Source organism: Mesitornis unicolor, unplaced genomic scaffold, assembly GCF_000695765.1.
Source record: "Mesitornis unicolor isolate BGI_N332 unplaced genomic scaffold, ASM69576v1 scaffold7319, whole genome shotgun sequence".
NCBI lineage: Eukaryota > Metazoa > Chordata > Aves > Mesitornithiformes > Mesitornithidae > Mesitornis > Mesitornis unicolor.
The window spans coordinates 33,375-50,285 of record NW_010205164.1 but is presented as its reverse complement, the minus strand read 5'-3'; the positions used below and the strand labels follow the sequence as shown (position 1 = coordinate 50,285).

The window sequence follows — 16,911 nt, the reverse complement described above, 5'->3', positions numbered from 1 at the left end:
CTAGTGAAGTCAATGGAAATGTAACTGGAAATTCTGTAATAAATCTCAATTGAATAGCTTCTTTCAAGTGACTTACCCGAATGTTTGGATCTCAGCTATTTTTCTCATCCCTTTCTGAATCACGGTTTTCTTGTAGGTAGTTAGCCAGATACTGCCTTGTTTTTCTTCTCCTGTGTTCTTTGTGAGCAGGGTTGCCTTTCATGCAGAGCGAGTTTGATAAATGGAAAACTCGGATCACTGTAATGCCCCCATTTCCCCTCCTGCCTTTGTGTTACCTGAAACTGCTGCGTTAGCATTAACTTGAGTTTGCAAGAACCTTTGCAAATTTTAAAACCAGAGGAGGAGTATAAGGGGTAAAGTGAAACTTTAGATTGAAAGGTTTTCTAGAATCTGTTTGTGTAAAACAGCTTTTTATACTAAAGGTCAAGTCATAGAGTGTAGTAATCATATTGGTATTTGTGGCATTTCGCCACCTTTTTTCTTAAAATAGATACTGGGAACATATATGATATGGGATGCCAGTGGTGTTAAGTATCTTCACAAGCATTCACTTAATTTTTCAAACAGATCACTGTAGGTTGCTCTTACCTTTGGATTGCTTAACTTTCCCAGTCAGAATGCCATGAGAAAGGGGATTATTGAAATTTCCAACATGAAAATATTAACAAAGATGATGCTACAAAGCAACTGTGTATGTTGATTTAAAGCTTTAAAAAAAAGGCAAGTTGGTTTCTGGCCTTTAATACATACTTTTAGGAAAAGTTACAGCTGCTGTTATTTTTGGAAATAGTTCCTGGGCAACAGCTCCTTCAGTCTGCTCTTTGTGTTTTGTTGTTTGGCTGAGATCCTGGCATGGCCTCTGAGAAGCCGTCAGTCAGAAGAGCAGTGAATGAGAGGGGAAGTGGCTGTGTGACCCTGGGCCCCTCAGGCAGGGCTGGATGTCCTTAGATCCCGGGTCAGGTCCGTCCGTTGGGCTGCTGCTGTGCTGCTTGCTGACACTGATACCCTGTTTACTTCAAAGGTGAAGCTCATCCCTGCAAGAGGATGGGGACTTTAATGGGGCAAACCTGTGGGACTAGGAACCACTACAAATCTAACTGCATTTTGGGTTGAAGATTGCCTTCTTTGACCTTGCCCTTTTCTCAGAACACCCCACATTGCTGCACATGTATTTTTCCACAAGGGAGGAAGGGGAATGGAGAGGAGCGGCATCTGGTAGATATTACTCTCCTTGTTCAATTTCCTAATTCTGAAAGGTGATATCCTGCTGATGAGTGCAATATTAAAACTGAATAAAATACTATGAATGTATTTGTATGTATGTATGCATAGAAAGAATAATCTTTTGGGGAAAACCGCCAGTGCTTAGTTCAAAACCAAATTAAGATGTTTGATACCTAAGTTTCATTTCAGATTACACAGTAGCTGTTTTCATGAAGTCCACATTCAACAATGTCTCCTATTGTGGCTGCCCCTGTGATTGGAGTTAGTCACTTGGCATTTCATCCTTTTAGTTTGTCGTTTGCTTTTGATTTTCTGGTGGTCACCAAAAAGAATTTCTAACTCTGTAGCAAGTCCCTTTCCTGTGCTTCTGTGTTTCCATTTCATTAAATTATTTTTCTTATATCTGGTAGCGAGAAGAGCAGGGAGAAGTTACGTTTCCAACCCTAGCACTGACCTTAATGCCATGATGCTTAAATACTCTGCCCCAATTATGGATCTGTGAAATGGGCACACTTGATTACTTCAAAATACAGTGTCTGGTGCTTAGCAGGTGTTAGGTACATTGAGATCTTGGTGTATGTGCAGCATAATTCTCTTGGAGCATATTGCAGTCTTTCCCATTACAGAAGTTTGTGAGGGACTATTTTAGTTGAGGGGATATGTGCTGCATTGCTGTTCGTGGGGCTGAAAAGGAAATGGCAGCTACGAACTGTGTAAAATCACTTTAAAGTACTGTTAGCGGATGTGTGTTTAACTTGTATGATTTGTATGTATAAAAAAGCTTTGAATATTGTTCAGCTCGAGTTAAACTTGACATACTCACACTTCTGATGCTTCGTGCTTGCAGAACAATACGACGCGTTTGTGAAGTTCACGCATGATCAAATCATGCGACGATATGGAGAACAGCCTGCCAGTTGTGAGTATCTGTTGCCTTTGGTTCCTGTAGCAGCGTTCAGTTGCTGAACGTTCGATAGCTTAAATGGCCATTGATTGTTAAGCTTCAGCTGGGCCGCAAGTTAAAAATACTTAAACTGGTAATATGGAAGACTGAGGTTGAAAGGAAGATGTGAGACAAAATGCAGCTTCTGTTTAAAGCATCTAACACCGTTTCTGGTAACGTGCTGGTTTTTTTTATTTTTGAAGTAGGTTTTGATACTGCCATAACAGGTTTGTGATTGAGCTGGCATTTAACTCCAACATTAACTCTTTTTTTTTCTTCTCTTTCCAGACGTTTCATGAATCACACTTTCTGCGTATGTGGGCTGCCCTATACACCCTGTTTTATTGTTGCAAGCTGTCCCAGTAAAGACTTGCAGCAATGCTGTTTTTTCCCCCCCCTGTGAACACAGGTTATTTCAAGCTTTTGTCAGTGGCAACCACTCTTATGCAGCAACTGGTTTTGGAGTGCTCCCTGATGTCAGTACCACCTGGATGTGGACCTTTGCTACCTGTAATAATACCAGTGGCCTCATTTGCTGTATCATTACAATTTGGCTTCTTATGTTAATAAGTTTGAAAAAGTTAAGGATTTAAGCAGTTGTTTTAGAAGTTGCCCTTCACTGGTTATGTAAATAAAAATGTAGAATGACACTTCTGACTGAAGTTAGTGTGGTTTTCATAACTGTGCACTACAACAGAACTGTAATCACAGTTAAGTTAGAATGTAATCCCAGGACAATTTTAAGCAAATAGCCCACAGTACTGCCTGTGAAATAGTGAAGGAGGGCATTTCTGTATTCCATGACTTTTTTGGGGGTTAAGAATGGGTTTATATGATTTCTCATTTTTGTAGTCTTTATTTATTCTATCAGTCTTTAACAAATGTTTATTGCTGCAATTTTTCAGTGTATCATTGTTTTACTGCCCTTGTAGTACTGGAATTTAGTTGGAAGAATAAAACATTTACTTCTAATCTGTTTGTTTTTAATATGCAGGTGGAACTTTTGCCGTGTATGAATAAAATTAAATCTGAGTGTTTAAATGAAAACTTTTATTTACTAGCAATAGTGAGCGGGTCACAATTTTAGATCAGGAGGGAGGTGGTGGATGAAAACCTCAGGTAATTTTTCAGAGGCGAAGAAATCTTGGTTTGGCGGGATTGCTTCCTGTTGTGGAAGCACATTTGTTACAGGGCTGACAAGAAACTGTTGATTTAACTCGCAGCTGACTCAAACAGCTGCGCTTGTCTTCCTTCAGATTTCAATGACACATCAAAGGAAATGTGTGTGTAAGATAGAGCAGGCGCTTGCGCCACAACCTGGAGCTGCGTAGGTACTGGAAGAGCTAAGGTGTGTGATCTTTGAGTTCAGGGCCGAGGAGTTTGTTGTTGGATACGTTCAGCTGTTTGCAGGCTGCTGCTGTCTGTGCAGTTCTGAGTCTGAATTACTGAAGAGTTCCTACATCTGCGCGCTGGGGGTGCAAGCGTTGCTCAGCAGATGACTTGGGTTATCTGTGCTGGGAGGTTGCAAAGTAATGCTGTGATTAGAAACTTGTCTTCTCTGACTTGCTATCAGCTTCTGGTTGAGTGGAAGTCTGTTGTGTAATAGATCTTTGTACCTCTTCAAGTTAATGGAAGAGTTTTAGTTGAAACGTGATTGAAACTGGTAGATGCACACATTATTTGACTCATGCTGATGCTTATGATCTCAGAGAAGCCATGTGATGAGCTTGAGTTCTTAATGAATTTTTATTTACTTAGTGGTGAGATTACAGGTTCAGAATTAGGCATGATATCAGAGTATTTTCTGCTCACTTTCCTGAAGCTTATCTTACAGTAAAAAGAATCCAGATATTTAGGTATTTTTCATATTTCAGAAATGGGAAATCTGCTAGAATCCCCTTGCAGGTCTGCTGTTACTGAACATAAAGACAAAGCTTTCAAGGGCAGTGGTTTCTGTTACCTGTCTCGGGGTTCTCAGCCCCTCTCCTTCTGCTCCTCATTTTTTGTTGTCTGAGTGTTAACTTACCCAGGGTAGGAAAACCACTGCTTCCAGACAGACCACTACCCAAATTCCAGCATCCTGATACCTCTCCAGTGTTCTAGAAAAGGCTTGTTCTGACTTGACAAGAGTGTATATGCCTGATAATTTGAGACAGCAGTAGAATTAAGATGCCAGCCATTTTGATCGTCTGCATCTCAGTGTATCTTTATCTTTTGGGTTATTAAGAGTTACGAGTAAGTGATGTCATGTTAGCACCCAACCACTCCTGTGCTGCTCCAAATTAATGCATAATAAGCAGTCCTTTGGCAGATTAAATCTAATGCCACCATGGGTGCTTATGTGTCACAGCTGTGGTGTGCCCAATTTGTGCCTGTTTTGAAAACAAGGTTGCATTCTTTGAAATTTTTCAGTTTTCAACCTGCTGCTTGTTCTGTCTTGGACTTGGAGCTGGCTGCTTTTCCTAATCTGTGTCAACATCTGATGTGATGAATTTCATATGGAAGGCTTGTTCTGACTGGTGACTTCCTTTTTTTGTGGTTGGCTCTGTGATTACAGTTGAAAAAATGAGGGAAATGGCAGTGCTGTGAGGAGCAAGCTGGTGCTTTAAAACAAACCTGCTTCGGAAAGCCTCTTCAAAGGCTTTTGAGTCAAGTAGGAATTGGCAAGATTCAGTAACTGCTTGTAATTCTTGGCATTACATTTTGTGGTGGCCACACGTAGAATATTTCTGTAATTTTTATGTAGCAGCAATCTATCCAGAACCAAAGCTGGGGACAGCTAACTGCAACTTCACGAATTGTGGTTAACTAACTGTTTTTAAGGTAGTGGTGTGCAGATTCCTTTCAAGCGGATCTCAGTTACTGTGTACTTTAAAAGCAGCATGTGTGTCCTGACTGTGTTGATTTTTATGTCTAGATGTGAAAGCGTAGAACTGAGACTATTCAGCAGTTTTCAAGGTTGAAAAGGGAGGAGATTCAAGCAGTTGTGTGCTGATGCTTGAAACCTGCCTGGGTACTCTTGAAGAGCAACACCATGAGCAGATTCTGGTTAGAAACTTCTGTGAAAGCTCTCTCCACTCCTGCAGTGAGAACTGGGAAGGATTTAGCTCTGTAATTCTGCAGTGGGGGAGGAAAAAAAAAAAGGCTGGTGAAGTATTGAGAGTTTATGCTTTTGTTGTGGTCAAGTGCTCCTGAGCTTTATATTGGAAGCCGTTCTCTGAGGATGAGTGACTGGCTTTTACAAGTACCTGGCTTATTCTTGTATTTTACTGCTGCTGTAAGCTGCAGTATAAAATAAAAATGATTGAGGTTGTGTTTGAAACCAGTAGTGCAGTAAAGAGGTGTCTAAGGATGGCATCGGTAACAGTAGAGAAAAATGGTTAACTATTCAGACAAGAGTTAACATACTTCCAGGCCTGATTTTTGGCAGTTTTGTTGAAAGATGTGGCTACTGAAGAATACAATACAGTTATTAGTTAAGAATGCCATACAGTTAGCTCAGCGATCAGGCTTTACATCGGTGCTTTGGTACTGCTTCAGAGCCAGCACCACAGTACAACATAGGCCACGGAACCTCTGTTGGCAAAGCGAGCCCATCTGCAGAACATACTGTTACTCTGCCTACAGTTGTAGAAACTAACACTTAAATATTTGCAGTTGAAATCTGTGTGTGCGTTTCAGCTAAGGTACGTGAGGGTCCATTTGGAATACTCACAACAAAAAAAGTAGTAAAATAAATAAGAGGAGCCAGATTATCTGCAAAAAGCAAGCCTGGTGTTTTTAGACCCCTAGCACCAGAATTTCACACAGAAGCACAAGGTGCATTTCACAGCTGTAGAGTCTCTGCTGTTACAGAATCACAGAATGTTAGGAGTTGGAAGGGACCTCTGGAGATCATCCAGTCCAACCCCCCTGCCAGAGCAGGATCACCCAGACCAGGTCACACAGGAACACGTCCAGGTGGGTTCTGAATGTCTCCAGAGAAGGAGACTCCACAACCTCTCTGGGCAGCCTGTTCAGTGCTCTGGCACCCTCACAGTAAGAAAGTTTTTCCTCATGTTCAGATTGAACCTCCTATCCTCCAGCTTGCTCCCACTGCCCCTTGTCCTGTCATTGGCTGTCACTGAGAAGAGCCTGGCTCCTTCCTCCTGACACTCGCCCTTTACAAATTGATAACCATGAATGAGGTCACCCCTCAGTCTCCTCCAAGCTAAAGAGACCCAGCTCCCTCAGCTGCTCCTCATAAGGGAGATGCTCCACTCCCTCCATCTTTGTGGCTCTGCGCTGGACTCTTTCAAGCAATTCCCTGTCCTTGAACTGAGGGGCCCAGAACTGCTCTCGACCTACTCACCACACCTTCTGATACACCCCAGGATGCCATTGGCCTTCTTGGCCGCAAGGGCATGTTGCTGGCTCATGGTCATCCTGCTGTCCACCAACACGCCCTGGTCCTTTTCTGCCTGGCAGCTCCAGCCACTTGTCCCTAAGCCTGTAGCGCTGCATGGGGTTATTGCGACCGATGTGCAGGACCAGTGACCAGTTTAGTTTAGTTTGTAACTGTGCAACCTCCCTGTGCTCCTTCCTGAAGAAAATGAAATTGCACAGTACTTCCTACATTATTTTGGTCAAGTGTTTTCCCTTCATACATCTTATAGTCTGAAATGCCAAGCACTGGATTAAAGGTTTGGTCCTGAGAAACCATATGTAACATAGCAAACATGACTTAAAGCTTCAAAATGTGTGTTACCAGTTAAAGGGAAGAAACAGCCCATTAACTATTAATTTTTGTTCTAGTCTCACATTGCCTGCACATTTGGGGGTTAAGTGCCATACAGTGTTGAGGCTTGCTTCTCTTTATTTCCAAATTATTTTACCCTGCAAAGATTTAAGAGCTTTAGAGGGTGAGGGGAGGGGAAGCTGCAGGCAGAGGGCAGCTGTGGAGAGCTTGGCTCCATGTTCTCTTGCAGATCAGGGAGACTTTTGGCTGTTTTGTTGCTCCTTTCAATTTTCAAGTGTATTTGCAAGATCAGGGCAGAGGAGGGCTGTTCAGCATTCCCCTCCTACTGAAATGTCTCACTTTGTTGCATGAAATCCTTACATAGCCTTACAATACAGGCCCCTCCCCTAGCTTGGTCTCTGGAGCAACTTTGCTACTCCACCAAGATCCTAAAACTTCCCAGTTGGGGTTTTCATCGTGGCATTTCCCATGTTTAGGCAGTATAAAGGCCAATACACCACACATCCTCCTCAGCCTCTTAACTTGCCTGGCAACATTTAGAACTGGGCCCTCCCTTAAGTGTGGCAGGAAGAGTTACTGTGTTTCTGCAATTAGTGCAATCAGAAAACCTGTGACTCCTACCCTCTCTAAGGGTATTTAAAACAAGCCCAGCCTATCCTGTGTACGTTCCTGGGTAAGCAGGCCGGTAAGTCAGAGGAGCTTTGTAATGGCACTTCTCCCGCTTCTAGTACAGATCTGGCTTATGCAAGCGATTCAATCTTCAGAGCTCCAGGCTATCATTTTCAGTTTTTTTGAGTAGGCTGAAGTGCCAATGCAACTAAGTGGGAGCATCTGGATTCTAGTGACAGCCGAACAAATGCACTAAGAGCAGCACTTAAATGCCTCAAATAGAAGGAAAGTGAAGTCTGTAATCCTCTCCCAGTCAGCTGAGGAAGTCTGTGAGTTTTCTGGAGGTAAATACAGTCTTTCACAATAAACTAAGTCATTGCCATTCAATTTTCAAGTAGGCCAGGAGGGACAAAGTCTATAAACGCTTTTCCCTAACTGCAGCCCTTTCCTGGCTGATAAGGCTGACCTGAAGTCTCCACCCCGACTGCTGAAATGCATGTGTCAGCCCTCAGGGCAGTTTATCAAGGTATGGCAGACATGCGTGCTCCTCTGGAGGGAGATGCAACTTTTCCCCTTTGGTTTCTAAGGCTTTTCCGTGGTTGGAAAACACAGTACACTGACATGAGCATAAACATTTGCTCCTCAGACCAAGGGAAGGTGAAGCTAAGTGGATCTGCAGTGGAGGTTTTGGTTGGCAAGGGAAAAATATGGCGCTGGTTAGGACATCCCCATGTCACTGTATTGGGATCAGGTGTGGGTTTTCTTAATGCAACATCAGCTTGCTTGGGGACCAAAACTCCAGCAATGACCATGGTTTACAGGGCTTTGGCACAGCCCTTTGTTTGTGACTTTTGTGACTGACTCTGGGCAGAGAACAGCAGCTCCTTGGTCCATCCTGACCACAGCAGCAGCAGCTGTGAGCCAGTCCAGTTCCCACAGCCTGGTAGTTCCTGTAGCACTGGTACCTGGACTGAGGTGCAGGCACTGCTGCTCTGTTCTGGCAGAAGCTCATCCTAAGCTCGCTCACTGTGGCTGAGAAGGTTCTGACTGCAGATCTGTCAGATAAGCAGTGCTTTAACGCTCTCAGCCCATGGTTATTTTCACACAGCTGTTTCCTTTGCTTTTGTACAGTACAAATCCTCAGCAAAGAGCAAAGTTGCAGTGTGTACTTTAGGTACAGTGGATTTTACTGCCTTCCTCCAGTGTGCATCAGTGCCGTGCTCTTGTTTAGTCTATGCTGACACAAGTTCTGACAACAAAAGTCAGCTAGAACTGATCAGCTTCACTAGAAAAAGGGAAGGATTTAAACAGTTTGCTTTTGCTCTTCTCCAAGAATAAAAAATTTTATCTATCTTCAAAATTTCTCCTCATGAAGGAGTTTTTGGAGAGTTATGACTAGCTTTGGTTTGAAGAACATGCAGCAGAGGCTGAAGATGGAAGCTTACTGTCTCTTTTTAGCATACTGGTTTTATTTGTTTTAAAATCTGTAGTTCAAGGACCTGGAAGGCATTTTATAATGATGACTCAAATCCTATCAACTTATAAGCAAGTTAATAATACTGCTTCATCACTGCTGTAGTTACACAGCCAGTGTTGTTCTTTTGGCTTGCTAGCCTGAATTATATCAGTATAGCATTAAATATCACACATCAAAGAAGATGAAAACTGGCACAACACGAACATTTGGAAGATGAGCATTAGCAGAGCAGTACATTACACACGGAGGCTGGGTATTAAAAAACAACATTGCTATTCAAGTCTATCCAGGCACTCGGAATCTCACAACGTTCAGTCATCGCTGACTTGGCCTCAGAATGCAAAATGAGCGAGGACTAATGTAGTGGGAACACAGCCACTGCAGTGCCGTGAAGAACAGGTTTATTGAGGCACATTATGTGGTGGCACATTAGCAGCCTCCCCATGTCAGCCTCGCCACGTGGTCGGTTTTCTGCTTGCTTGGCTTGATGAAGCCCAAGAGCTCCAATTCAGAAACGGCTCGAATAAAACGAGCACTGGACATTTTGGTCAAGGAAACTGAATGTGTTTTTTATGACTTATTGAGGGAAACACCACCCTCTCTGGGAAGGGAAGATTTCTAAGTTATGGTAAACGCAGATTACACAAAGTGTTGTGCTGTACACTAAAACTGCTGGAAGTACAGGCACAGCATGGTTTGCCTACAGAAGCACAACCTTCAATCTAATCAGTATTTCTTTTGCTACATGCAGACAACGTGGCAATGAAAGAAGAGTGCCTTTCCCCACTGCCAAGAGAAGCTTAAAGCCTGCAGAGATACTAAATTCTGTGGTTTCTCAGAAGAATTTATACTTTCATGTCCCTTGACAAAAAAAAATGGGAAGATAATTATAGATTTTGAGGTTTCATAAACAGCACCTTTTCTTTCCCTGCTATTCGCTATTCACTACACCTTTCTTGCTGCCTCCCTGACACACAGCTGTATATCCCTGAGTTAACCAGAGAATTTAGTTCTGTGCTAATTATCAGTGGAGCTTGTAAAGAAAGAAAGGGCTTATATTAGAGCATTTCCTCTACTGATGCTTCCACCTTCCTCATCATAAACGGTTTCTCCACCTGCTCTCTAGGTCACAGCTATCCCCAGTAATGCCCTGCCCCTCCACAGCAGCTGTACCAACTCTCAGGTGATTTAACCAAGCAGAGTAACTTCAATTTGTTTTACAGACCCAAACAGCTCCTGTGCACAAAAGCCGCTCTCTTACCTCACCATCCTTAGCCCAGCTATTTCAGCTGTAATGTTTGCACTACTTTAAGACTACTTGAACTAGTTGTCTTACTTTTCCGGCATTAGTTATTGTTGCACCTGAAGCTGTGTTTTAAAAATCCTGGTTCATGAATCCTGTGAGCACCGCAATGTCAAACGTGGGAGAAATGAGAAAGGATACTGGACAATATCATCCACCTGGTCTGAGGAAGCTGCATCTGCATTTGTTCCCTCAACTGCTGTCACCACAGTTGAGAAAGCCTAGAAAAGGAAAAGCAGCACAGATTTAACACATTTCATAGACAAACAGAGCTGCCTATAAAATCCTGAGCTCTGAACTGATGACTAGCACCAAAGGAGGGGCTAGATCTCTGAATGATAACTCCATGAGAATGTCAGTTCAGCAGCAAACAAAACATCCCCAGAACAAGTAACAGGAGTGTCCTCTGCACTGCGTGTAGTTGCAGTACAGAATGCCTTGTCAGAGGATGCTGTGGTTGCTGGTTACACTGGGGTAACGCAGTCCAGGTAGGCTTATGAAATATGGACAAACCATTCCAGTTCAGGAGACTTCAGAGCTACAACATGATGGTTAGCTAGGGAATATTTGGAGAATGTGTCATACTGATGTGTGTATGTTCTCTGGTAACACTCGCTCTGCTTTGGTCACCGAATGAGACAGGATATCAGGCCAGAAGGACCTTTGCTCTTCCTCTGCATTCTCTCCAGGAGTGCCAAGCAGCAGCACTTGCCTGTTTCCACACAAGTGTCACAGAACACTTCAAAACAAAGGGGGATGAAAAGGTAGCTTTGTGGAGCATAAAATCTGATCTGTGCCAAGCACAGAGCAGAAACAAACGATTTTCATCACAGAGTAATAATGCTGAAAATAAATGATTCACAGGGGTCAGGGGAAGACTGCGCTGGTGACTGGCGTTACTGTGTGTTCCTGCGCAGGAGGGACCGAGGTATGCGGTGATGTAAGCTGTCTAAAGGGGCACTAAAGAAAAACAGATCTGCAGCATAAAGTTAAATCAGAATACTGAAAGCAGGCAGAAATACAGTTTGCATTGTCACATACCTCTAACCAGTCAACAAGGTTGATTAATCTGCCAGACTCCAAATGAAGCTTATACACTATGCATATGTCAGGGGCTTTATTAGAAATGCTTCCTCCATCACTTTTCAAAGCTTGATTCTGATGGAAAATACAAAGGCAGTAACTTTCATCAGTTTTTAATCTTGAACAATCCCTAGGGCTAGCGGTAACATTATTGCAGGAAATTCATTTAGTAGGTATTTTAACCAAACATTTACTGTTTGTATGTTTAATTGCAAGTTGCTGGTACAAAGGAAACAAAAAACAACCAAACAACAAACCCAGGAAAATAAGAAAATATAACACTGAAAAAAACCCACCCCAATACTTCACTCCTGGTGTTTCTTCTACAATTTTGTACATTTACGCAGTCTCTGCTCTAATGAGTGATGATCTGTTCAGGCTTTTTCTCAATTCCTTTGCTAGCTCTATTTACATATCAGAGAGATATTCGGTTCTTTGCATTCAGGAGAAGAAACCAGTCCTGGTTTGCCTCAGACTGTATTATGTCCCTTCCCCCCACCCCACAAAAGGAAAGAGGAAGTCTTGGTATAAATCTATCAGATGAACTAAAAAGCCAAATTGTTTCTCTCATCTCAGAGTTTTATCTCTGCAATGTAACAATCATTTCTCTCTGGCTTGAAACTCAGCACAGAGAATGGCTAAAGTCTGATTTCTCACAAACTGTTCTGTATGTCAGGAAATTCAGGTCACCAGCACTGAACCATTTACTGGAGAAGTAAAAAAAGTCACTTCAGCCAGAAGCAAAAGTCTCTGTAGGGCTGCAAAAATTTTTTAACATTTATATCAGTTTTTATTTATAACATTTCGTATCAGCTAATGATTTTTTTTCAGTTTCATGCACTGAAAGCCAGCTCTCTCAATGTGAAAACAACACTGATCATTCCTTTCAGTTCATAGAAATCTTTGCTCAGATGCTTTTGTATGCTAGTAAAATATGCCAGTTACTCTGGTGAAGTCTATAAAGCAAGGATACCTTAGTAAATAAATGCTTTTCAACACAGGAAGAAGGTTGGGCAAAGAATATAACTCTGCTCAAGAAGCTCTTGCTGACCTTTCATAGATCTCAGTCCCTGCAATTGGTGATACTCAGATTCAGTTTGGACTCTGGCACCTAGGAGACATTTCACAATGTCCAGAAAGCTGAACAGTTTAAGTTATATTAATTTAGCAGACTATAATTCAGGAGCATACCATAACAGTTTCAAATACTGCTGTGTTACGCCTCACCCATGTGCCCACTCTGGCACTGCTGGACACTTTGTACTCATTTTCTCATCTCCAGGCCAGAACAGTTATCACAACCAAAAGAGGATGCAACTTGTAGAGCAACTGCACTCTCCTGGAACAGGTTCATCTATAGAAACTAATATCCAGCTGGGTCACGCGTAGGTGCTGAGAATGATCCAGGAAAGATGTGACTGTGTGGCACTGCAGGGTCTCTGCCAGCACCTGAAAGGGTTCAGCCTCACTGGTGATAACTGGGCCAAGTCTTACAGCACAGCGGGAGGGAGCTGCAGCTGCACGGGGCAAACCTCAGCTTCCTGAGCGGCAGCACACACCTTATCCCCAAGAGGAAATAACCAGACTGAGAGGCAGGAAGCTGCCCTAGAGCAAGCAGCCATGGTGACACCACCCCTACAGCACAGAGCTGCTGTTTCAGGACGAGGACGGGAGTGGGAACAACCCAGAACACGGCTGATGATGGATTTCTCTTGCTTGGCCCTGCCCCAGAGGTAGACAGGGGACACACTGGTACCTTGCTCTGGAATCGCTGTTGCCATCTTTCCCAAGGACCAAATGCTGGTATTCCCTTTCCCTGATACAGGAGCTTAATTGCAACTTGAGGATTTTCATTTTATAGCAATCAAAGTATCTTCACAGGTAACAGTAACAGGGCTCACTCATTCCTTGAGGTCAATGTGAAAAAGATACAGGAGCTTAATTGCAACTTGAGGATTTTCATTTTATAGCAATCAAAGTATCTTCACAGGTAACAGGGCTCACTCATTCCTTGAGGTCAGTGTGAAAAATCGCCCTTCTTACCCGAGGTCAAGAACAAACCTTGCATGACCATCTCGACCCCAGGATGACCCAAGATCAGGTTTCCTTGTGCGAACACAAGGCTAAGCAGGGCCTTGCTGGTATTCCAAGTTACAACTTGTGGAACTGTCAAGGGATCAGTTTAAACAGAATTACGCTTTCCCCCAGGATAAGTATGATCCTTGGTTCACATTTTGCTAAATAGATAACTAGCCTAGATTCTCACAAGAAATGCATTACATATTAATCATTTGCTGGTACTCCACTGAAGCAGATCCTTTTCTGTCCCAGCCTTCTGGAAAGAACAGCTCTGGAGAACTTTGCTCTGGTCATGGCCCAGGAAAGTACAAACCATGCAGAAGTCATGGATACAATTAAGGAAAAAATACTCCTTTGACTCACATGGATTAAACTGCTAAGGAAGGTAGTCAGCCAACATTGCTGCTATTAGAAACTGTGCCAAACCTTCACAATCTACTCGGAAAACATCGGAAACATGTTAAAGTATGTCAAAGAACAAAGTGCAGGATGACAGAGGGCTTTAAATCCTGTCAACTCATCAAAAAGTACTTACTGAACACATCAGCAGCTAGGTTTTGCTAGCTCTCCTAATCTATGTTTTTACAGGTTTTCTAAAAATACAAGTTACTGAAGATTCGTATTAGGTCTCTTTAATGGTAGCCCACTTGCTAGCTACTGTTTTCACAAATAAGCTTTTGAAGTGGTTTTAGAAATAACTCCTGCACACAGCAAAACTGGCAACAAACCCAATACAAATCAGGCTGTAGGTTTCAAAGACTGATCTTTATCAAGTATGGTTCCTGATAAGTGCTGTTTTTGCCTCCAGTAACATCTCATCACTCAGATACAGCTGCAACCAATGTTTTCTTCAAAACTGCAATAACATTTTTAAGGGAAATGTTAGGGCACAAGGATAACTCCAAGTAGCATCTATAATCAAGGACATTTGAAATGTGTGTTCCCTCCTTTTCCAAATCCTGCTCTAATCCTTTAATTCGGTTATGCTGTGAATTTGATTTATGAAAGTAGAAAAGGAGCTGCTTTTCTTCCCTAGAAAAGAGCAGGGTTAACTAATGGAATCAATGACAGTCCTTTTCTTGGACTCAGAAACAGGATGTCAAGACACAACAGATATTAAAATAAATGTAAAAAGAAAAGCAAAGGACTCCTTTAAATATGCTGTGTTTAAGCTGTTGTTAATGTCATCACTCTGCCTGCGCAGAGCCTTTGCCTCACAGCAACTCCACGCAGTGAGGGCTGAGCTCAGCCCTGTAAGGAAAGTCTCTGGAAACAGCCACAGACACCATTCCCCCCCCGGACAGTCATCCTGTTTGTAATGGAGAACAAAATGACTTTTCTGCTGCATCTACAGGAGGAAAGCAAAGCTCCTGACTAGAACAGGCTCTGGAAAATGGATTCCCCGTATAAAACACTTTCCATAACTAGCTGCTCCATTTCAGCCAGATTCCCTAGCTCTCTGCGGAGTCCCCAGTCGCTTATCAACACTAACTCGCTGGTTCTCTGAAAAACAGCTGAATGTGTGCCAAGCTTCATGAAACAGCAAAACTAACCCTTGCACATCACCCTTCAGAACAACAACCAACTCCCTGGTTTCTTACCTTCAGGTAGCAGTACGGGTTATTTAAAGCTGTATGAAGTGCAGTCCTCGGGGCAGCATTCAGGTGCCCACGGAGAACGCTGGCCGAATTGAAATACAACACCTCATGCAGAGTCTTGTGGCCTGCAGGAACCAGGTAATTTCTGAAAAAGCAACATGAGGTATGAGGGCAAGGTGGGGAGATACAGGCTTCACCTTAAGGGAAACAACAGAAGTCTCCTGCAGTCAGAGACTACAAGACTGTTGTGTTCCCAACCAGTACTGACAAACCCCTGAAAAAACAAGATGAATGGCGCTGAAATCCACTTTTAAGCAAGGAAGTCAGTTTTTATCAACTCTACATCTAATGGATTTAGTGTAAAACTCCAGCTGGGCCACCGACAATTTAGAAAACAAGGGCAGCGGCTGAAATGCTACCACCAGTCACATTCTCTGCTCCACAGATCTTGCTTATCTATCTTGAGGTCTCCTATGAGTCTCTGCTCATCTTTGTCTTCCTATCTGAAGCTTTTTTCTTGGCACAGTGATACTGCTGTTAGCCTCTCAGCTTCCTAAGGCTCTGTAATTAACAAACACCTTCATCTCTTCTCCCACCCCAAGCCTTTCACATTTTCTGCTACAGAGCTGCCCTCAAAACCCTATCTCCTACGCCTTGCTAACCAAAACAGTTCCCAAAATGGATAGGATATCACACTTGGCATCTGTATGGTTTCATAAGTAGAACAGATCAGCAGAGACTAGGGTAAAAACTCTTGACTTCATTTTGCCACATATGTCTTCCCTCAACTTTTCTCTGTAGCCAAAATAAGCTGGTCAATTAATCTGCCAATTACTTCTAATCTATGGAAAATATATATTTTTTATTATTATTAGAGCCCTCATCAAAGGAAAAATAAGAAGGGAAAAAAGTATGCTTCATACCACAAGGACCAAGACACAATTTTGACAAGATTAATATGTTTGCAAAATTTCTGTTGCAGTTCACGGCGCAAACTAATGCGGGAGTAGGAAATGGGAAAGCTCACCTTACGAGGCTGTCTATGTAGTCAACAACTTCAGAACGAAGCATTTCAAACTTGGTCAGTTTCTTTGACCGCCTCGAATCCTTCAACTCCAACAAAGTCTTTTAAAAAAAAAAAAAAAAGGGGTCCATAAAACTATTCGGGAGGTAGTCATTCTCTGGTGTTTAACATGTGTAATACATTTTTGCTGGCACGTCTTTCAAACACTGATGATGTTTGAAAATGGGATCGTGCAGTTACTTTTATTTAGGCCAGTGTATTCAGTTCTCAAACTGGTAGGAGCGTGGGAAATTCAAAGAAATATGTGTTAGGCAGAATGCATAATTTACAAGTTAAATAAGAAGAAAACCCCTGATTTGCATTTTAACATCCTAGTGTATGACAGATATTTTCTATAATTTCCTATGCGTCAGGTGGACCAGACATACATAGTTGGTGCTTATTCATTCATTTTGAAGAAGAGTTACTTCTATACCACCTTTACTAGGAGCTCCAGCCAGCTGGGAAGAACCATGGACAATTACATCTTAAAAGATTCGGTTAAGGAACAAGTCAGTAAAGCCCGACCAGGCCTAACCTTCTGAAGGTGATAAAGGTCTGTCTTCTTCTGCAGCTCCTTTTGCGACGATACAGACACGTCTTGTTCTTGGAAAGCTTCTGCTACTGGAACAAAGCTGATGTTTGATATGTGGGGTAAACTCTTCCTGACAACCCATATAAACCCCCTAACCCAAGCAATCTGAGAAGCGTTCTGTTACCTGCTCACACAGACCCAAACACAGGCAGCTTTTGAGGCTGACACCTTGTAAAAGACTTTCCAAAGGAGTCTGCAG

At 42.6% G+C, this 16,911-nt stretch overlaps 1 protein-coding gene and 1 long non-coding RNA gene across 3 annotated transcripts in view; one reads left to right on the top strand and one right to left on the bottom strand.

Moving 5' to 3' along the window:
- The first annotated feature begins 2,063 nt into the window (after positions 1–2,063).
- LOC104546019 lies at positions 2,064–3,139 on the top strand. The gene is made up of 2 exons (XR_728179.1): positions 2,064–2,143; positions 2,456–3,139. It is a non-coding gene; the product is annotated as an uncharacterized LOC104546019 (long non-coding RNA).
- Positions 3,140–9,382: 6,243 nt separating this feature from the next.
- Positions 9,383–16,911, bottom strand: part of ORC3 (origin recognition complex, subunit 3) — a 37,048-nt gene continuing 29,519 nt past the window's right edge. The window contains exons 15-20 of one of the 2 annotated variants that reach the window (XM_010191297.1): positions 16,656–16,738; positions 16,082–16,179; positions 15,058–15,199; positions 11,336–11,452; positions 10,436–10,515; positions 9,383–9,526 (exon numbers count right to left, since the gene is read on the bottom strand). In XM_010191297.1, coding sequence (XP_010189599.1) covers positions 9,421–9,526; positions 10,436–10,515; positions 11,336–11,452; positions 15,058–15,199; positions 16,082–16,179; positions 16,656–16,738 — 626 coding nt within the window. In that variant the 3' untranslated portion in view covers positions 9,383–9,420. The remainder of the gene's footprint in view (positions 9,527–10,435; positions 10,516–11,335; positions 11,453–15,057; positions 15,200–16,081; positions 16,180–16,655; positions 16,739–16,911) is intronic. The other variant, XM_010191298.1, reaches the window with a different exon arrangement.